The 22,971-nt window shown below is 34.9% G+C and overlaps 1 protein-coding gene across 1 annotated transcript in view; it reads left to right on the forward strand.

Annotated features, from left to right (window-relative positions):
* The window catches only part of NCAM2 (neural cell adhesion molecule 2), a 156,168-nt gene that overhangs the window by 106,021 nt on the left and 27,176 nt on the right, over positions 1 to 22,971 (forward strand). The window contains exons 13-15 of the mRNA XM_009283059.1: positions 3,659 to 3,778; positions 5,696 to 5,817; positions 13,837 to 14,017. Coding sequence (XP_009281334.1) covers positions 3,659 to 3,778; positions 5,696 to 5,817; positions 13,837 to 14,017 — 423 coding nt within the window. The remainder of the gene's footprint in view (positions 1 to 3,658; positions 3,779 to 5,695; positions 5,818 to 13,836; positions 14,018 to 22,971) is intronic.

A 22,971-nucleotide genomic window follows, 5' to 3' on the forward strand; every position in this document is an offset into this window, starting at 1 on the left:
TCAACCAACGTCCTGAACAGGCCAAAGTCCGCCCTCCGGAAGTCCATGGTTATCCATGCTATCTTGATAGCAGTTCAAATTCTACAATAATAAAGTAAGCTTTTCTAGCTGAAATGCTTAAATTCTGTATTTAAAATAGTATGGAGTTCTGGATTTTTGTCTATCATCTAATCTATCTACCATAATTTTTTTGTGGTTTTTTTTTTTCTGTACTGTGTTCATCCTTTAATTTTTTAGATTTCCTTGCAAATTAGAAGAATCTGTAAGATAAAAAATAAGGACTTTATTTTTAATGTTGCTTAAACTTTAGGATTCTTGCCACAGAATGGGTTGAATTGGGTTTTTCTATTCAGTAAGGTTTAGTACTTCTTGGTTGCTGTGTTTCTTTTTAAATTCTGGTCTACAAAATTAAAAAAAAAAAAAGTTTTTTCAATACCCTGTCAAAAAACCTCTCTATGCAGTATATTAAAACAAAACCAAAATAACTGGTAACTTCTTGTGTCATGATCTCCTCCAAGGGTACCATGTAACTTGCGGCCACCCTGTCTGTCTTCTTGTAAGTGGAAAACACTAAGGTCTGAGATGTTGTTCATCATGTTAATTGAGCCCAGCAATACCTGCAGAGTTCACAAGAGAATCTTCTGGTTTTTTTCTCTTCGGAATAGTTCTTCGAAGTCTACTCCTCAATGTAACCAGTCACTATGTGAATAATCCCAGCAAAATCAATTAGACTACAAAATTGAATATGTCAGATAAATCATGCAGATACTATGATTAGAAAGACAATATAAAACCAGAAGCAGGTAGATAAGACAGGTAGAAAAACACTGGAAAATTTCAGATCATATTCTGAAAGAAATAAAGGAATTTCACTTTCAGCATATTTGGGACTTGATATTTTCCAAAGAATATGCCAATGGCATAATTCACACATACAGTATGCAGTGGACCAATTTTTTCACATTCATATACTGAAACTCCTATGTTTCTTTCAGAATATTATTTGAAATTTTACAGTTAATTACTTCAGTGATCTTTGAAAACTGTAATCAAAATACCATTGTGACCACGGCTGTGAGCTATGGACTCCTGTAAGAACAGTTTTGTTTGTATATGGAAAGATGAATAACCTGATTTTATACTTAAATGACAAATATAGATCTTAAAAAAAACCCAACTATATTAAGTATTTTCTTCCATTTTCAACATATTTCAAAAATGTAAAACACTTAGCAAGCAGTGAAAGCTTTCACTACTCTTAGATTACTTTTAAGCTCTGCACTTTTGTTACATGCTGTGGGATAGTTCCTTAATCTTACTTAATTATTTTAAAAATTCTTTTACAACTGGAGTATTTAAAGTGTTCTGATCAATAATGGTTCTTTCCTTTTTTTTCCAGGAGGACATAGTTATATTTTTTTTTTTTTCCCTATGTATGAAATATATCCACATCATACCATCACTGATACCAAGTGGTTCCAGTTTTTGAGGACATATTATGCCATCAGATTCAGTTGGATTAATTCCATAAATGTATTTGTAAGCGTCATTGCATCTAGACACACAGTGCTGTGCAGGGGATTCTAAAGTAGACACTAATTCTTTAAGGACTGCATATATAAGTAATTTTATTCTTTTAGATAGGCCCCAGGAGTCACTCAAGTGTTTATAGAATCGGATCCTTAGGTTTTACGTAGTTAACACATTCACATTTTATTAAGTGTAGACTCATAGTCATGCTTTTATGTTGTTTCAATTTTGAAAACATTTACAGTAACACTAATTTTATTATGCCCTAAGGTTTATTTTCAGTTAAATTATACAGCCTTGGAAAGTAAGCATGGCTGAAAGGCAAGTCAAACACTGCTACTGCTTGGTTTAGGTTTTAAATTTCATCTTACCATAACTGAATGTGATATGTCATAATCCTTCTATTCTCCCAATTCTGTTCTTATTCTCATGATGGTACTTTATTTTTTCATGACATGGTTATACTTTATAGTTTGATATTTTTAAATCTCATGAAAATGAAAAAGCTAAAATGTGCTGGAAGACATACAATTCCACTGTTTTGTTTACAAGGAAGCAGTTACCATGTTTCAATGGCAAATTCAAGCAAAGTGCTCATAATAGAGTGTGAAATGTAAAAGTTACTGTTTTTCCAAAATTCATTAAATCCCTTTAGCTCCACATGTAATGGGACCTCTGTCTGTCTGCTGCAGAAACTAAAGAAATAGAAATTCTAATAAATCGGGACTCAAAAGAATAAGAGAGTACTGACAGAAATAATTATACTTTCATTAAATATAGACTTGAAAAGCAAGCCTAAAGCAACTATTAAAATACTTCTCCATAATGAAAAAAACTAAGCTCCCTAGAGACTGAGAAAGAGACTACTGGCTCTTTCTCGAGACATTACAGTTCTATATCCTTTTGTAAGATAATACAGCCCCTGCTTTTCTGGGCAAGACAAATACTGATGTGCTTCAAGTAAAGTCCATCCAATTTATGTCCATTCCCCAGTACGAATCTGACATCTGGAGAGCTCATCACAGAGCTGGCAAACAGCAAGCAGGCAATTGCTGTAGAGACAATAAAAGGAAGCTGTCTTGTAAAGGCAGGGTAATGATCCAAGAACTCTGTATGGATCAAAGCTTCCAGGTGCATATTCAACACTGATACTAGTAATATACAGTACTATGGTAATATATAATACCGCATTCCCATAAAAGATCCTGGAATCCAACATCCCTTTCGTGGATTTTGTTTCTAGACTTGTTGCTGTATGTTGCAGCAACAATATTCTCAGTGCTGTACAATATTCTTTTTGGGAAGTTTTTCCCCCTGTTTTCTGCTTCTGATAGCATCTCCAGGTAGAATCCTAGGAATAGATTCAGGCTGTGTGAAAGATTGCTGCCAGGGATTCAGTCTTGATTTGTGAAAGCATGTCCTAAGTTCAAACCCGTCCGCTTCCTAAATCACTTTTTTTTTGTTATAACTTAATATGCATTTCCATACACCTTTTCTTAAATATGTACCAACATGCCTAAATCACTTTCAGGTCCTTAGTAGATAACTCAGAACTCTTTCTTTCATCATCACAGCCACCTGTCATTTTAGGTCTTTAATACATGGTTGAACTGGCAGAGCATAGCACCAGTAATTTACCACTAATGTGCACGTAGATGTATCTAGGAGTGTAGACCGAGGACGCTTGATACTGCTTTCCATGAGGGAGAAATGGCAAGTTATGAACTGTATGAAGGTGGCTTGAATGTGCATCAGATGCCCATTGCCAGCTAGGAGAAAGGAAACTTCCATAATTTTTTGCCAGATTCATGTCTCCTGTGCTCACAATCTGAACATAAAATATCAATCCCCATCAAGGTCCTTAATTGTTGCCTATGGCTTCTGTAACACTGACATTAAATTTCTTCAGAAGCATAAATTGCTCGGTCACAACAATGATTTTATGCAGATGAAGAAAAAACAGCTATTAGCACTCAACAACAAAGCTAAGTTTGGAACCATGGGACTATTAGAAAATGGGACTCTAAGTTGCAAGTGAAGCAAAGAAATTATTAAATTTGTTGACTTTTTTTAAAATTTATTGCTTCATCAAATTTTGTTCCCATATTTTTTCTTCCCTTTCCTTTAGCAATGGTTGTTCTCAGCAATTTGGAACCAAATACGACATATGAAATCAAAGTAGCTGCTGTAAATGGAAAAGGGCAAGGAGAGTATAGCAAAATCGAGATCTTTCAGACCTTACCTGTCCGTGAGTAATACCTGTGCTATCAACTGAAAATGTAAATGATTATTAGAATATGTTATCTCCAGATCAGCTAATAATTTCAAGTATGATTCACTGTGGATAATATGTTTTATATTTATACACTGCTTCCCAGTGTATAACATGTCTTTACATTGTTTCTCAGAAATTGTGTTTTGTTCCTCTTATTCCCTCCACCTAGTAGTAAGAATGAACTTAAATTAGATAATTTCTCCCATTATCTATATTTTTGAGACTTAGACAAATCTTTGTTTAATATTCAAGAGCACAAACCATGAAAGATATTAGATTAAGGACTTTTTCTCATTTACACCCAGGGTATTATAGACATCTGTGAGAAATGAATTGGCGCTTTCCAGAGACATTTCTTCAGCAAACTATGCTGCCACAAGTTTTGCAATTATCAAGACTCAAACAGAAATCTTAAGCTATGGAAAAATGATGAGAATAAATTGTTTTAACTATGATTACATGCAAATGATAAATGCTAGAAAGTCATTTCTATGTTTTCAGTAACCTTTATAGGCAAGAAATTCAGATTTAAATATTAAGGGCTAATGAAAAATATTTTTCTCAAATTACTTTTAAATAGAAACAATGATAAATAAATTAAATATGAAGGGAGAAGAAAAATGAAGGAACTACCAGATGGCACTGTAGAGTACTCAAACAGATATACCAAAATACATCAGCCACTATTACTAGACTAGTCTCTCATAAATCTTTTGCAACTGAACTGTTTTCTGAGTAGGGCGTTACTCAATATAGTTAAGAATACTGGCCCTAATGGAATGAACAATAAAAGTCACACGACTACAAAGAACATAAAATATTTCTGTGTTACTCTAGTATGTTCTTATTGAGACATTTCTTCTGTTGAAAACCAGTAACTTGGCAGCTTTCAAATTTCTTTTTCATGAAAGCATATACATATTTAAATATATTGAATGACAGATAAAATAATTTGCTATTATTCATATGGGACGTCATACCTGATAAAAAAGTGATAGAAACTGATAGAAATTATATATATGATATCTGATAGAAAGCTAGGCAAATTCTATGTTGAGATCTAAGTCAATTTATCTTTACTATGATAAGGGATAAACACAAATATTACAAATATTTCTAAAGGAACTGTAGCTCTCTGGGTGAATGCAAATGTACAGAAATTTTGAAGATAAGACACTTCAGTATGACAGCACATGTTCATTTAGGATCTGATCTAAAACTTTATAATAGGCATTGTGTATAGAAATGATAATTGGTCTGTGAATTTCCACTAGAAAAGTGGCTTAAGCTGGATATTAACACTTCAATTGTACATTTAAGGTTATTTTTATCCTTTCATTACAGAGAAAATTGTTTTTGCTATTGGAAATCTTATTCTTTATATTTATTCTTAATATAGACTACTCTAAAAGTATCTAATTTTGCCTTGGCACATTTATCAAAGAGTTAAGTTAGCTAATATCTGTTTTTACAATTTAGATCTCGTACATGGGATTAAATCTTATGCGTAAGGTTGCTTTCCTGTAAGATAATGTTACTCTTAAACTCCAGTGTGACTAGCAGCTCACCAGCCTTGCTGAATTGATGGCTAAATTATTTCTGAATTAAATTACATTTGAAAGTGTCAAAAGTCACAAAGTCTCAAAGAAACAAATACTTCTTTCATACTTGACATAATTTTGTTTCCTTGTGTGAGAGAATTAATCTATATTAGAACATATTTTAAGCAAAATATTTAACACCCTTATTAAGGATGTTCTGCCGTGCTTGGAAGGATCATGTTGATTTTAAAGATTTTGATTAAAAATCTTGTGGACAAGCTCCCAGCTGCAATTTAAGACTTATCTTATTGCTGAATTATTATTATCTACTGTTTTTTCCCTTGTTTAGGGGAGCCAAGCCCCCCTTCAATTCATGGACAACCAGGAAGTGGCAAGAGTTTTAAACTTAGCATAACTAAACAAGATGATGGAGGTGCCCCCATTTTGGAATATATTGTCAAATACAGAAGTGTAAGTATTTCAGTTAATCAAAATAGGTTGGTTTTGCTTAGTAATATCTGCTTTTAATGTAGAGAAGAGTGTTGATATGATTTGAAATGTAACAAAATGGTTTGCATACTACAAAAAGAAAAAAAGGTTTAGTATAATATGTTTTCTCGTGTGACTATGTAGCTAATGCCGGATTATTAAAAAAAAAAAAAAAAGAAAGAAAGAAAGGAAGGCACCCTGCTCTTCCTAAATGCATAACTGAAAGTTCATTCTAACAAGAAAACTATATTCTCTGATTTTTTACATGGTAAATGAAGAACATTCATGTTCAGCTCTCAAAAGTGCAGTAAATTAGCAGACATTAAAGTTACATAATTAAGGGTTGTTTGAACAGAAAATTATTAACCTGTTACAAATGCATCTGTATAGATAGATAGCATCCTGGAGATAGAAAGCTATATTCCAGTGCTCCATGTTAATTTTAAATGAGATTAATTATCTGATCATATTTCATATTTTCTATCTTCCTAGATTCCAAGGGTCATCTTAAAAAAGCCAAATAATTGACAAATTGTTAGGACTTCCATGAGTGTCAGTGTACATATCAGTTCTTTAACAACCATCGTGCAGAGTTTATTGGTCTTCTGTCAGCTAGAGTCTGATTTGGTGTTCTCACCAAATCTGGCAAGCTTAAAAAACAGGCTCTTCTGCAATGTGTAATTTCTTTTTCTATGAAAAAAAATTGTGGGTTTTTTTTTAATTATTAAAGTAGCTAAAATATCCTTTCTTTCCTGATATACTATGTTTAGAAATGATTGGGTTGAAGAAGTAACTATACAGCTGTCGAGAGCAATGAATTTAATTAAAACGTGTGCATTTTCTAATAACTTCTTTGTATTCTTTTAGGAAGTTTATACTACTTTTATCTGACTAGACCCGGTAAAAAGACATTTTACCAGAGTGCAATAGCAGATTTTCATGTCCATTTCGACAGTCTAAAAGAGATTGGGAATGTAACACCAGATATTTAGACATGTTAAACGGAAGATAGTGAGGACTGTATTTAACAGAAATAAACAATATTTGAGAAATTAAATGCAGAACCTGTTTTAGTGTTCCCAAAAAAGAAAAGCCAATTCCTTATTTTGTCACATTTCCTGCTGTTTCCTACAATGTAACTTTTTGATGATATTTCTGGGATTATCCAAGTGCTAAACCTGGCATGTAAAATGATTTTCCTAAGCTAAGTATGACCAAAGAAGATTGGTAGCTCCAAATCAATTGAGAAAACTTTGGTAGAGTTTTTAAGAGTAGCCTGAGGGAATAACCAGCAATTATTCTGATATCACTGATCCCTAAATCTTAATTGACCTTCTTAAATGACTTTCAGTCCAGTGAGTACAGTTGGCATAAAAGAAAAGTAATTGTAAAGAAGAGAGAGGGTAGTAAAATATGCACTACAAGATACAATGCAGTTTCGTGGGATTGACCTTCCTAGTTAGATTACAATGCCTCTAAGTATTTATAATTGAGAAGATAAGAAAATAAACCATTTGGATATAACATATGCATGCAGTATATGGAATTTAATCTGTTTCTGTGATTTAAGCAAGCTAAATGATTTTGGATCTATCCTGAGTATTTTTGGAAACCTGATTTTGATCTAACAATGCAGTTTCGTGGGATTGACCTTCCTAGTTAGATTACAATGCCTCTAAGTATTTATAATTGAGAAGATAAGAAAATAAACCATTTGGATATAACATATGCATGCAGTATATGGAATTTAATCTGTTTCTGTGATTTAAGCAAGCTAAATGATTTTGGATCTATCCTGAGTATTTTTGGAAACCTGATTTTGATCTATAGTTTTGACTAAGGTACAATATTATAGTATAAAAGATCACTTTTCATTTGTATTGTTGAAAGATAAATGTACAGTTTAAGCAGGAACTGGAAACTTAATAGGTTACTGAAGAAGATAGCTTTTACTTGGACCTCAAATCCATAACTCCTTAAGCTTCAAATTGAAAAAGCAATTTGACTAAATTAAAGGCCTTCCTACAGCAAAAAAGCACAATAATTTTTTGGTGTTTTAATCAGAATGAATGGATGCTATTTAAAGTTCTTAATTATCTGTTGACTGCTTCTCTTCTATCATCTTCCCCATTGGTCATATTTAATTAGCTTTCCTATAACTCTTGCCAGCCTCATTATTAGCACCTGGACCAATGTATTTGCTTGCACGTTTAAAGAGCATATTAGATAACAAGCTATACATTAGTGGCTTTTTCTTTGTGTTTCATAGCAGCTTATGTCTTATTAAGAGTCAGTTCCCTCATATTTAAGTGTTATACAGGTTTTTTTGTTTGTTTGTTTTTTTAAACTGGGAGAAGGACAGCCTTTAACATATTATAGCAATATTATAGCCTGGTTTAGGGCAATTGGTAAGTTTTGTTTTTCTGTGTTTCATTCTGTCATATATTGCTTTCCTAACATCAGTTTATTCATATTATGGGCAGGACTTACTAACTATAATCAGATAATAAGAAGCTTCACATTTTGTTCTGTATTCCAGAGAAGTAGGTACTGTGCAATTTTTATGAGTAGCAGCCTCAAATTGATTCATGCTGTTGCACAAAGTCAAGAGAGGCTTACAAAGCTTCACTGATGGAGTCTGAAGCTGATGGCATACCTTGACTTCAAAGTTACCTTAGGAAAGAATAGGAGGAGAGAGAGAAAGAGAAGGGAAAACTGCTCCCCGGTAGCCAGCTGGGAAGAGCGGTGATGGGGATTCCCTAGACAAGCATCCTGTCCGATGCAGGAGGTGAGCCCCCAACCACATTTCTCATAGTAACTGTGTAATTTTAGTGGGGACTGACTCAAGCTCCCCTTTGGTTGTTCCTGCTTATGGCGCTATTAATGTTGGTTGGGGCACACATGATGATGTTCTGGTGTTGCACAATGGATATTAAGCTTCATGCATGCAAATTACTGGGGAGGTGTGTACTGCATTTGTAAATGGCTATTATCTGCAGTGTCATTTACCAAGTACTATAATAATAAACTAAAAGCTAGAGGGGAGGGTTGAAGAGGTTGTACAGACTAAGGGGAAGGTGAGGAGATAAGGAAGGCCAGGAGGAAAGAGCACTTGGGGTACAGGGGAGAGACTGCCACAGCAGCTCAGGGCAGGTGGGTGGCCAGGCACAGACCTGCAAGAGAAAGGCAGGCTACGAAGCAGCATTTGGAAGGTATTACACAGGTTAAGCTTAGCACCAGCAACAGCATGCAAACAAAGTGTGATCACCACACAGGAATAATCACTCACGCGTGACTCATATAGACACAAGCAAAAGTTTGTGCTTACTGTTCAAGTGCATTCTGACTGTGATGGATATTCTGTAGCTGCGTGTGTTACAATTGTGAATTTGTGCTTGGTGCATAATGTTGCCCACTGTTCCCTGCAAATACATATCACTCTATTATCTTGACGAGATTTGTTCCCAGCCTTCAGTTATGATTTTGGTACCATATCCTGATTTACTTCATAATGCTTAAAAACCAAGTATTGAAATAGGCTTCTTAGTGATTGGAAAAGGGAATTCTGTTTCTATACTTTCAGGTCACAGAATGCCAACAGTAAGCTAGAAAAACAAAAAGGGGAGGGGGTTGTTTTCGTTTTTCCCTGGCATGCCAAGTTTCAGTAAAAATTTGGAATTAGAATGAAATCATAGAAGTATCCATTTTTTATGGTTATAAACTTTTAGGTAGAAGCAAGAAAAGTTGATTAAAATTCTATTTTGAAAAACAATAACAGCATTTAATTTATTTTTTCCTTTTACATCGATAATGATGTTTGGAGAAAATGTTAGCGGAGCGACTAGTTTTCACAGGCCTAAAAGTTGTTCACCATGTTGAGCTGTGACAGTATTACTATTAAAGCTCTGAATTTTGGCAGTGACAAGTGTTTGATTGATGTTATGTGCTTCACTCTTGTTTGGCTATGTTGATGGAGGACTGTGTTCATTTTGTTGCTTTATGTAGGTTCTAGAACAAACTTCTGTAAATACGAATCATTTAAAAAGAGATAATTTCTCGTTTACTCCCGCTCTGAGATACCTACCATAAAACAGTTAAATGTTTTTGCGTCTCTAAGTTCCACTTTACCTGCCAGATCCTTGGACTTTCTGTGCATTTTAACACTATGTACGTTATCAGCCATTTTGTGCTTTGTTCAATGTTTGTCCTGTATTACAAAGCACGGTCCTAATGTAATGGATTCTTGTGAAGTCACTGCTTTAAATTATCAGATTGTCTTCCCTGAGGATTTCTTGATATTTTTTCCTGCCAGCTTCCAAGATAGTGTGGCATCTCCTGCCCTTTTTTTATCACAGGGACCACCATAATAACAAGTCAGAGCGGAACTTTCAGTCCAACAATTTAGGGAGGATGGAGAATAAGGGAAAGGGTTGAAGGGGGTTAATCACTTTTGCTCACTTTTTATGAGTTCCCAGAGAATGTGATCTTGGGTACAATGTAAAATGACCATTAGAGAGAGAGATGTTGTTTTCTAGACTAGTAAATGGTTAGGTGCCTAAACAGTGGATTGGCTTTACTTCTACTGTTGTCAGATGTGCCCTCAGTTTTGAGAAGCAGCCAAGTCATGGTAGGCTGGAGTTTCACACTGCTTTGTTTACTCTTTTTTTTTTCAGGGTATTTAGGTGCTTAGGTTACTTTCAGCTGTTTTACAAATCTAGCTCTTAGACACTTCTGAGACAAATTTGGCTAATGCTTATATTTAAAGCCAAAATACACACAATTAAGAAATAATAATTTGTGGGGTTTTTTTAGTCTGTGGCATTGTGGCAGGTTTGTTTCAACCAAAGTCTTATATTGGGAAGATGACAGTGTGAATCTAAGACTTAAGAGTAATGGAAATGGGCAGTAAGATCCCCAGAAATTTCCAGTCATTGGTTAGGCTCACAGCATCAGTGACCTTCTGTAAAGGAGTATTTCCCCATTATATGAAACAAAATGAAATGGAAATAAAGGACCAATTTCATCTGTGAGGTTGCAGATCTGATTGCAGTTTCTGAAAATGTGCATTTGTTGGTGGATATTAATGATATAACTGCTAATAATAAATGATTATTGAAGATATTTATATTAACTCACCCCTCAAATTAGGCTGTAGATTGTGATTTAGAAGTTTCTTTCATTTGTTGTAGAACACTGTGCATATGTAGAGCTTTCTATAAATTTTAAGCAATATTTATAATAGAACAGCCTAATAAGGTGTGAAGTGTTCTCTTGTAGTTCTGTTTTCTGCTCCTTAAGCTACCAATTAAAGGGTCTTAGCATAAACAGGAAGATTTGTAGGAAGATTTAACTGGCAGACTCTTGTTTTGTATTCTTGTTCCCCTCTTTCCATTTCTACACTAATAGTAAAATAAATCTGGACACATTACTGAACTCTACTTAGCAAAAAGTACTTGAAAATGCATGTGAAATAACAGCTATAATGAAGGACATTGCTGTTCTGTTCTTTTTTTCTTTAAGATGCCAAAAGCAGATTGTATTCTGGAAGACTTCATCCGTTTGTCTTTAGAAGAAGACAACTTGCTTTCCAGATACTTTTTTTATTCTTCTTCCTTCTAACTTGTGTTTGTCACTCTTTGTAAAACATTTTGTTGTCTTTTAGCTCAGGGCTTGGGCTTTGTTTCATTTATCTCAATGCACCCAGTTGGCTTCACTTTCAACTAAACTTAGGGTGTCACTTCTCTGGCATAGCGTGCAGGTATCCTGTTACATTTCAGCTTTCATTATTCTTCACCTGACCAAACTGTGGAACAACTGCCTTTTCACTTATTCTTATGTCTGCAGAAGAGCAGCCTCATACAGAAATCTGTATAGTTTTCCTTCCAAATCTTAAGCTCATTCTATTCATCACATATAATTCTACACTTTGTTTTCAAAATATAGTCATATATCTGTTTGCAATGCTGTTTTTTCCACCTGCAGGAACCATATTAGACTGAATCTTTGTTTTCCAATTCAGTATATTTTTTCTCCTTCTGTGATTCTGAACCTCTTTGGAATTCCCCAGTATATTCACACGGTTGTATGTGCACACACCAAGATCATGTACGGATCTTCTGACTTCTCTCATGTTGGTATTCTTTGGAATCTAGGTGTATCCTCCCAAACCTCACCAACTTAAACAGCCATTAAAATATGGTGGTATGTAACATTGCTATTCCTGATATTACTAAGGAGTATTTGCATATGAATATTGCAATCAGTATCAATTCTTTTTTTTTTGGCAGTGCTATACAAAACTATATTTTGTAAAAGTAGTTTGATATAGTGATAATATAAGTGGATTCACTCAGTGGAATGTAAATATAGGTGGATTCACTCAGTGGCACGTCAGATGATTGCGACAGAAATTATCCATGAGGATAGGGGAAAATATCCTTGATAGAAAATAGCAGTTTCGCTGTATGATGAGTAAACTATTTTTACTCCAGTGTATTTAGTTTTTTTCATGATAAATGTAACTACCGTTCTGATGTTTTTCATTGGTCTACTGCTGCACCAAGTAGGCACTTTCACCTTGCTGCAAATGTTCCTGAAAAGGTGTTTTACTGTATTTTAGTCATTCCCAGGACTATCATGTGTCAGTACCAATGCCAGAAGAAGCAAGAAAGAGTTTAAGAAAAGGTGAAGTCAGTGTGGAAAAAACATCACGCTCAGCGCTGGTAGAAAATAAATTATTGCAGCAGTGCATATAAGGGAGTTTAGTGTGTCACTCTACTTTCTGAAGGCTGGGGACAAAAAAAACCCCAGGCATAAGGAGCATGATTGGGCCCTGAACTGTCTAATTTAGATGCTATTTTCTTTGACACTTGTATCAGTCAAGAGCAAGATGCTTCAGCGAAGAGCCTAAATATAAGCTGCTGAGAAGCATAGTAGTCTGCAGCAAAAAGTTATATTTCCCTGTATTTGAAGGTTTGTTGTTTGGGGTTTTTTTTCCCAGAAAGTTTATATCCACTGACTGGGTCTGTGTTGCTGTATGGGTTGGATGGCAAGGATTTGGCTCTCAGCCACAGTTTTTGCCACTGCAATGTACCTCAGTGTTTAGTAAGAATAGGACTGCATGGATTCATACTGGCTGTTATTGATACTCCTTTGAACAAGATGGCTTTTGTGTTTGACAGTATATATTGTTTTATCCTTTTACCTATTAGTTATTTTGTAATTCTCATTTGTATGATTAAATATATTATGCACTAAAAGGAGTGATTGCAAAGGTAAGCACTCCAAATCTATGAAATGCCAGAATTAAGATTGCAACTGAAGTCCTCGTTTGTTCCCTTTGTATAGGTGTCTTAGATAATTACCTGAATTATGAGAAACTTTTTTTTCTCTAGAACACCATCTAAATGATTTACCTGTATCCTTTCACCAGTGTAGACACAGGACTGCATACTTTCTCAAAGGTGTTTATATTGTTGCATACAACCTGGTTTGCAAAATGTTACTATAGTACCACATATTGCTACAGTTAGTGTACGTTTTCATTATATAACTAATGTATGATACAAGGACAGCTTGCATTCATGAACAGTTCAAGTTTGGGTTTAATGGCAAGTTTCTTTTAAAGAACATTGATCAAAATGTAATTGAAACATCTATATAAAATAAACCTTTTCCAGAATTTATTCTTAGCAGCATTTGCAAATAATTATCCTGCTGTTCCCCAAGATAAACATTAGTATTTGAGCAAAGTATAAATCGAAGCCAAAAGGTTAAAAGTGATTGCCTGCAAAATCGCTAAATCTGCATTGTGGAAACATGATTAGGAGTGGTCAAAATTACAAAAAGCCCGAGTACTCAGAACTCCAAAATTAGATTAGTTGAATGTTCATAACCTCTGTAAATGATACTCCATATTTTTTGTGCATCATGTAGACACACAGTTTAGACAAATAATACAAGAGGTTTTGAGAATTTAAACTAAAATTTGCATCTTTGCAGAAAGATAAGGAAGACCAGTGGCTAGAGAAAAAAGTGCAGGGTAGTAAAGACCACATCATCTTAGAGCATCTTCAATGGACCATGGGTTACGAAGTACAAATTACAGCTGCCAACAGACTGGGTTATTCTGAACCAACATTGTATGAATTCAGCATGCCACCAAAGCCCAACATTATTACAGGTAAGTTAATTTTAGAGTGTTTTCTCTCTATGAATTGTTTGCTACTTATAGTACACTAATGCGTGTAGTTGAACATAAGGTAATTGAAGTCTTTAACTGACAAAGCCTGAGACCCCATACTCTATTATCAGAAAAGACTTGATTCAAACCCCTAAATGGGACCCCGTTTCCTACTTTTCTCTTAGTAATAGTCATTTGTAAGTACACAACAAACATTGAATCTTCAACCCAGATGATGACAGTTAACAAGAAATATAGTATTTAAGATACACCTGCTATACATTTTTAAGTTGCCTTGTACTGCCTATTTGTCTGTTGTAAGCAACTTAGAATTCTTGATTTCAGTCCAACTCAAAGTATCTGTACATGTGCTTCAAGATACACATGCAATAAAGGTATTTATTTTAGTGTCTGATGAGGTTAAGACTTCCAATAGTCTTGTTTAGATACCATCTTACTGGTTCACCCTAACATGGTGAGCATACAGCCTTCTATTAGGCCTATTTACAAGCTTTGAAATCTATAGAAATGTTGTTCATATTTTTAAGTGTGTAAATAGGAAGGTTTGGAATTTTTTTAAGGAAAACTGTATAGTATTTAAGAGTGAGTGTGTTTCAGTAACTAATTTATCAAATTTTAATGCTTTCCAGCGTAAAGTTATATTTTGGTGCAACAATGCAAAATTATTTCGTTCAGAATAAACCAAAAATATGATGGTAATTTCTGATATATTATGGGCAATTTTAATTTTTATAAAGCAAATGCTATGAGGAAGAGATTTTGAACTTTTTATCTAAATTATGATCTGTTATCTTTAATAATAAATTCCAAATCAGATCAGTGTCATCATTACCATTTTAAAATCAGGTGCTAAATCCTCTAACATAGTATTTTCTGTATGCCATATATTAAACAATTAGAGTATTAGAATCAAATTAAAATCTTGCCAAATAAATATAATGGCCAATATATTAAAATGTAAACCATATCAATACCTGTGTTTCAGTCTGAGCATCTGACTAGCATTGGTGAAGAGGCAATGAGTTTGAATGAGTCAGACTACTGTGTTATTGGAAAAGTTTGAAATAACTGACTAATTATTTTTCTGTCTATTGAAAGTTTTCTTCAAATATATTTTCAGGGAAGTTATCTCAAGATGTCTGCAACATTTTTTAATATTCCAGAGTGATTTCTTGATATCAGAAGTATCGTTACTTGCATTTATAGAAAGGAATAGGCATTTCTAATTCATTAATAGGTTCAGATCCAGTTCTAGTACAAATATTTGTTTTATGCACTTGAATTGCATTAGTGAGAGTTGATTTGCGTCTTGATTGAAATTCAGGGCCTCAGTAGGTCCTGTGTACTTCTTTTTAAACAGATAGTGCCTTGTGATTGCCATCATTCAGAAATAAAATTTCACTACATGATCAAAAAAGAAAAGGGAAAAAGAAATGTAGGAAAGCTTATTGTCCAAGGAAATAAAAATATTTATCAAGTAGAAAAATAAATAAAACCTTATTTAGGTAAATCGAAGGGATAAGCCATTTTTCAATTTTGTATATTTGAAACACAAATCTTACTTATTTTTCAATGCAATCTAACTTTAACCTATTATAATTATTTAAAGTATTCCATATTATTCCCACAGCTGCTGTAACTCAGAGAAACACGATATACCTGCATAAATGAAAATGTAGGTGGTCTCTAGACATTCAAGTAAAAAGCAACTTAGTTAATTTGGTTTCAGAAGATAGATAGAACATTTTTCTCTGAACACAGTTTTATAGGTATTTAGGGGCTTTTTCCTTTCAGTGCTCTCCCATAACCTCTAAGTAGTTGTAAGAAGTCTGTTACACTATTTAACATCAGGTCTTCTTTATATGAATCATTATTGCAATTATGATTGTGGAACTAATTAGTTTCCTTGACAACTGTTTTTGCAATGCCTGAAAGGAGTGTGAAATTCCCATCATAAGAACATTCTGTAGGCGATTTTTAAAAGTATGTCAAAAGACACTTACAGTCAGTGGAACATTAATGTTCATATTCATGAGTCAGTACGGTTATCTTGTTTTGAAATGGCATAATATTATTATTTCAATATAATTTATATATATGTAACATTGTTGCAAAAGTATGAACCTACTCTTTTAAAACTTGATAGATAATATGTATAAAGTGCTTAACTTCGAGCAGAATAATTCTTTCTGATACCAGTTAATCAACTCGGATAATGCACTATTTGTCTGCTTTGAGGCTTAGGTATTTGCAGCTAGGCATCTACAGGTAGGTCCAAAGAAGGGCATAGGCAACAAGAATGAAATTAGACAGGCATTTGAATGAAATCTGCATCACCTGTCCTGTGCTCACTTAGCTGCTTCTGACGACTGATATTCCCTTCCTGATTATTCATGTAATTATTAGAAAAGTTTCTAAGACTCCTGAATGTTTTCATCTGTATGTGCCCAGATCTATGTCACTTTAGCTGAACTGTGTGTTTCTGTCTTGCTCTAAATGTAATTAAAACCCAAGATATCTGTAGATCCTATGCGTGCAATCTCATGGATATTATTTATCCCAAGAGAATTTTGGGATCCCCTAAGTATCATGATGGTTAACTACACCTCACATACTATTCTAGTGAAAATGTGTGCAAGCCAATGCAATTAATCAGAGAACTGGAGAGAGAGGGAGGCAAGGGTACATTTGTTGTCCTTCAATGGGAGCTTACCAGAGAAATGGGAGCTGTCACAAGAAATAAAACTTTGATTCAGATTCCTGCAGAAGGAGCTTGCTTACACTTGCTCTGACTAGGTGTCACTGGGAACAGCCGAACTCCATCAGCTTCCAGAGCCGACACCACAGCCCATTTGTATGGGTCCATTTACTCTTTCTCGGCAGGACAGAGGTAGAGATCCTGTCTTTGTACTGTGCAGCTGGTACAAAAGTGTCCAAATCAGCTGTCATTCTGAACCATTACTATCGCAACCTAAAAACACATCTACAGTTTTACATTAAATGAATCTTAAAAGAAGATTAAATGGAAGGTGTTAAAAGAGGATACTTTATGCAAGTGTTAGATATATTTTCAGAAATTAGTGGCAGAAGATCTATGCAGTTGCTGTCTTCCAAAGGCTTTTATCCAGTCAGTGCTGTTTCTCTGGAAGGCCAGTAGATATATGAAAAATGGCTGCAAGTTGTGTATTATCATAAGTTTTTTCTTCTTCATTATAAATTAATAACTTGGCGTAATAGTGGGAAAATGAGAAAAGCATTTGGGGATAATAAGAAGTCCTTAGACCTATTTTTCTCACTGTGTGATGTGGTTGTTTTGGGTTTTTTTAACTTCCAATACTGCATGAACTGTTGGAATATTTTTTTATTAACATTCCTGGAAAAGTTTTAATCTCTTGTGCATCTCATTTACTTTTTTTTCAATGCATGTCTGTCACCAGTGCTTAAAATCATATAGTGATAGGCAAAGCGGGACGATCTAATATGTGGTATTTTCTCTCGTCATCACTAGTAGCAAAGATGATAATTTTCATGCCAAACATGATTTTTATCAGTAGTTTTTACAAAAATGCAGCTTTAGGATCTCCAGTGGTGTCAAAGTGAATGAAAAATAAAAATAGCTCCTATCAATGCTACAAGTATGTGTACATTTAAATATATTTGAATTTATGTATGTATGTTTTATGATGTCTTACATAAACAAAATAGGGCTTTTGAACTATATAAACAGTGTTTTATTAGAATAGAAGCTAGGATAATGAACTTTTTAATCCAGAGACTGAAAATGACTAAGTACAGAAAAATAGAAATAAGTCTCTCTGATGCCCACAGTTTTCTCTCAGGGTGAGTCCTTTTCTTTAATTTTGCTCTCAGTCAAGCAATCCATTGCCTTTTTTGGGGTAGAAATAAATTCTATATGAGCCTATCTGTGTAGCTGTGGTAGGTGTTTGTTCCTGTCATGTCTTGCTGCCAAACAGCAGACTCTCTTGCTGCAGGTGCTCTCCTTGACTCCCACATCCTTTCAACCCTGACTCATGGGCTGCAAAAGACTCCCTGGGGCACAGTCTGCCTTGCTCTGATGGGAGGCATAACCTCCCTTTTCTCCAGAAGGGTTGACTTGACCCTGACCATGCACCAGCTAACAGAAGCCAAAAAGCAGCCTCCTTCATTCTTGTTCTGTACCCCACCACAAAAGTACATAACATTTGTTGACTTACCATAACTATGGTATGTGTCCTTTGAAGCATTTTCCTTAGATTTCAAACAATTTCAGATATGTTTGAAATTAGATTTTACCTGATTACCACCAAGCCTCAAGGTCAGGGTATCACATAAGATCATGCTTGTGCGACCAAGGCCTCTGCTGTCATTACCATTAGCCTTCCTTGCCGCAAGAGCACATTGCTGGCTTATGTTCAACTCAGTGTCCACCAGGACCCCGACTCCAGCTGGGTGGCTCCCAGCCATATACTGGTGACTAGGGTTGTTCCTCCCCAGGGGCAAGACTTTGCACATCCCCTTGTTGAACTTCATGAGGTTCCTATCAGCCCATTTATCCAGCCCGTCGAGATCCCCCTGGATGGCAGCACGACCATCTGGTGTATCAGCCACTCCTCTGAGATTTGTGTCATCAGCAAAGTTGCTGAGGGTGTGCTCTGCCCCATCATCCAAATCATTGATGATGTTGAACAGGATTGGACCCAGTATTGACCCCTGGGGTGCACCGCTAGTCAGTGACCTCCAACTAGACTTCATGCCATTGATCAGCACTCTCTGGGTCCAGACATTCAGCCAGTTTTCAATTCCACCTCACTGCCTGCTTATCCAGCCCATATATCGACAACTTCTCTATGAGGATCTTACTCCCTCTTATGGGAGACAGTGTTGAAAGCCTTACTGAAGTCAACGTAGACAATATCCACAGCTCTCCCCTCAACTACCAAGCCAATCATTTCATCATAGAAGGTTACCAGGTTGGTCAAGCATGACCTTTGCCTGACTGCTTCTGATGGAATAGTTCTTCATGTGCCTGGAAACAGTTTCCAGGATTAGTTTCTCCATCACCTTCCCAGGGATTGACGTGAGGCTGACTGACCTGTAGATCCCCAAGCCTTCTTCCTGCCCCTTCTAAAGACAGAAGTGACATTTGCTTCCCCCCATCCTCAGGCACCTCTCCCAATCTGCATGATAATTCAAAGATTATTGAGAATGGCCTCGCAATGACAGGTCCCTCAGTGCTCGTGGGCACATCCCATCAGAGCCCATGGACTTATGTATGTCCAGTTTTCTTAAGTATTCCCTAACCTGATCCTTGCTCCAGAATTTCCTCATGTGTCTGGGTCCTTAGATTTCCAAAGGCAATGATATCTCTGTTATGTTTATTTTCTAGGTTTCTATTTACAGCTCTTCTTCCCATAAAACCAAGCCAAATTTCTTCCTTCATCACTTTCACTTCAGTAGCAACAACAGCATTCTTCAGACCAGGCTGGCTTTCAGTTATATTTGTGGTATTTTTTGTCTCAGTACACAATCAGTAACCCATGTGCTTTTGCAGATATAAACTGTCTGGTTTTTTAACTTCAGTCAACAATTCTGTAGGTAATGAACAAGGAAAAGACTGTAGATATTCCCTCTTGAGCATTTTGCAGAACTGCTGGTAACCAAAATTAGTCATTAGTGATCATATGTAGCTCAGTTGAAGAGAAGCCCTTTCCAGGTACAATGTGTTATTTCGGAACAGGGCCACATTCTGAGGCAGAGTTAGCTATGGGCTAATGTCAACAGTTGGCTTCTGGTACTTAGTTCTAGGAGAAGTTATGTTGCATTATTAGAAGTTAAATTAGGAGAATTGCAGGGATTTGTAGTCATCTTCTTTTGTAGTATCTTTCCATAGAAAAAGCTAGAAAGGCTGCCAGTAGCTCCTTGAGCCAGGACTAAAAGTCATTGCTTGTGGCTTTTAAATTGCTTGTTTAAATCTCCAGAAAAAGACTGTAGAATTATATTGTGTACTGATTCTTCAGGAATAACATTTTGGCCTGATTTTCAACCTATGGCTTGTGACCACACTGCCTGTCCATGTATGTGTGTATGTATACCTGCACAAACATCCATCAATTTCTGTCTTGTGATAACTTTTGAATGCAGTTGACAATTTCACTAAATTTGCCAGAGAACAGAGGCTTCAAAACTAATACATTCCTGTAAACTTTTTTAAAATAGGTATCTGAGGATAGAAATAAATTTTTTTGTAGCTCAGTAAGAAAAATACTGAAAAATTTACCCACTTTTAACAATTAGAATTATTTGGGAAAGAATAGTTGTAACTTTCTGACCCTTGATCCTTGCACCAGCTTGGATAGCAACAATAAATTTAAACCAAGAAAGAAAAAGAAAAGCACAGGAGTTTGAAGATATTTCCAAAGGCAAAATTTCCATTCCAAGGATCAGAAATTTTAAGACCATAATGGGTACCTCTTTTGTACAACGTTGTGCATTACAAGATTCCTCAGTCTATCTCTACAGCTTTGACTAGATAGGTTTTTAGTTAAATCTAAAATGAAGAACAAAATGCAGTAGTCAAAAAGGAAAGCCGTGAGGATGTTACTCTCCTAGCAGCTCTGATCGTATTCCCAAGGCAAGGAAGAGCTGCAGCATTACCCTTGTGAAGTTACCTGTATCATTTTCTCATAGGCTGAAGGATATTATTCCAAAATCAGAACTTGAAAATGAAGACTTTCATGTGAATTTTGTTCAGATCATAATTCTGAGCTAAAAGTGTAAAGCAAAGTCTTCAGCATGTATTGCTGTATTGGAAGAAGAAATTTTTTTTATTATTTTCTGAAGTTCTGAAGAGGGTAGAGAGAAGAGATTAAATGTGTCTTTCAGATCTTATGCTTTGAGAATAGGTGTTGGTAGGAATCACACTAATCAGATAAATTAATATCCAAAACTTCAGAAAGATGATAGCCCCCACAAAACTTATTTGCTTTTGTTTTGCAAACTAGTACTAGAATTTGCTGAGTAAGAGCCATTTCTCATCAAATCCTGGAGATGAACATTGTTGTAAGTGATAGGGCATGTTTTTGCTGAAGGCTAAAACCAGCTGTGTTTGCTCCATTCCCTGCAGAGACTAACGGTTTTTACATGAAAAGGGGTAGAAATCACTTATTAAAATTGATAGAACTTATCTGATATGAATCAGAAAGAAAGAGAAAAAGTCTTACACTATCAGTACCATCAGAGATGTTCATAGGCAATAAAAAAAAAAAAAAGAATTAAAAAATGTACAACTTGTAATTCTTACAGTACAGCTATCACAGAAATTAACTACCACTGAATACTAGAAAAACAGTAGAATGCTAGAAAAAACAAATAATAGTCAAAGAACTACTCTATATTCACAGAACTTCTGTTTCAAAAGGGATTTATTTTTTTTTTTTTACCTTGTGAATTTAAGTTTGCTTATCTTCTTGAATGCTATGAGAAAAAAAGAAAATCATCACAGATGTTGAATGTTGAAGTGCTAGGCCTCACTTTGGAAGTATGATACTCTTATTCACCAAGAATATTTGTTATAAGTAATTGCTAACATTATGTTGCTTTATAATTAAAAAAACCCTAAGTGCCAATTAAAAAGATTAAATTGTTAGAGATATTCTCTAAAAATATTTAAAAGCTGTGTTATTAAAATACTTGTGGAAATTCAATGTGTCAAAGATTTTTTTGCTATTAATATAAGGACCAAACTATTTAAGTCTTAATAAAAAGAACTGGTTGTGAATTTTGAACAGCTTGAACAGTCATAATTAAAAATGTGTATCATTGAAAACACCACAGTAGAAATATGTGTGAGGATGGGGTAAAGTCCATAATAGCTCTTAGTTTATTTATATTGCTGTCTTTTCTACTTAATACTTTTCTACTTAATAGTTACCTACACTCAGGTGCATATTTGTGTAAGAACAGGGACATTTGTGTTATAAGAGGATAATGCATTGCTTAAACATTATGCATCCATTTCCCGAAGGCAAGTTTCCCACCAGAACATATTTACATAACAACAGCTCTGTGATTTAAGCTAAATTTGAGATGCGTTGCAAAAAACCCTAAAAGATTCAAATCCTAGAACCTAAAAATCCTTTGATTTTGGGTAGCGCTTAAATTCTACATGTCTTTATCATATATTTGTGGAAAGAGATAATGATTTATCCACCACTTGCCTTTCTCTTCAGACTGTGAGCTCTCTCGAGTAAGAGACATACCCCAATACATTTGTGCTAAGATGTCACAAATCGTCCTCTACACTGATTTTAATTCAAATCCTAAAACCTAAAAATCCTTTGATTTTGGGTAGCGCTTAAATTCTACATGTCTTTATCATATATTTGTGGAAAGAGATAATGATTTATCCACCACTTGCCTTTCTCTTCAGACTGTGAGCTCTCTCGAGTAAGAGACATACCCCAATACATTTGTGCTAAGATGTCACAAATCGTCCTCTACACTGATTTTAACTTTAAATAAATTCTTTTAAAGCTTAAATAATTATAATAAGGGACTGATATAATGTAGTTTAAATGAAAGATGGGGGTCTTAACAGTTTTCATCTACTTCCATTACAATTTCTTAAAATTCACTTTTTAAAGTAAGTAAATTGTAACCAAGGTTATTCTTCATACTACACAAGATTTTCTACATTTCAGTTTCTTTTGAAGTCTCTTTTGAAACAGTAGCCTAACACTGATATTAGTCACTATCCGTATAATTACTGTGTCACCGTAGCTGAAAAAAAATATATTAATATCCAGTCAAGGAGATTAAGATGTTTAAAGATACACTATATTGCATAAACTTGACTGTATTATCTGCCAAAAAGTGAACTTCCAATATAAATATTAGTAGAAAATATATATGCAAACTTCATATATTGCACTGGA

This window comes from Aptenodytes forsteri, unplaced genomic scaffold, assembly GCF_000699145.1.
Source record: "Aptenodytes forsteri isolate BGI_AS27 unplaced genomic scaffold, ASM69914v1 Scaffold2, whole genome shotgun sequence".
Taxonomy (NCBI): domain Eukaryota; kingdom Metazoa; phylum Chordata; class Aves; order Sphenisciformes; family Spheniscidae; genus Aptenodytes; species Aptenodytes forsteri.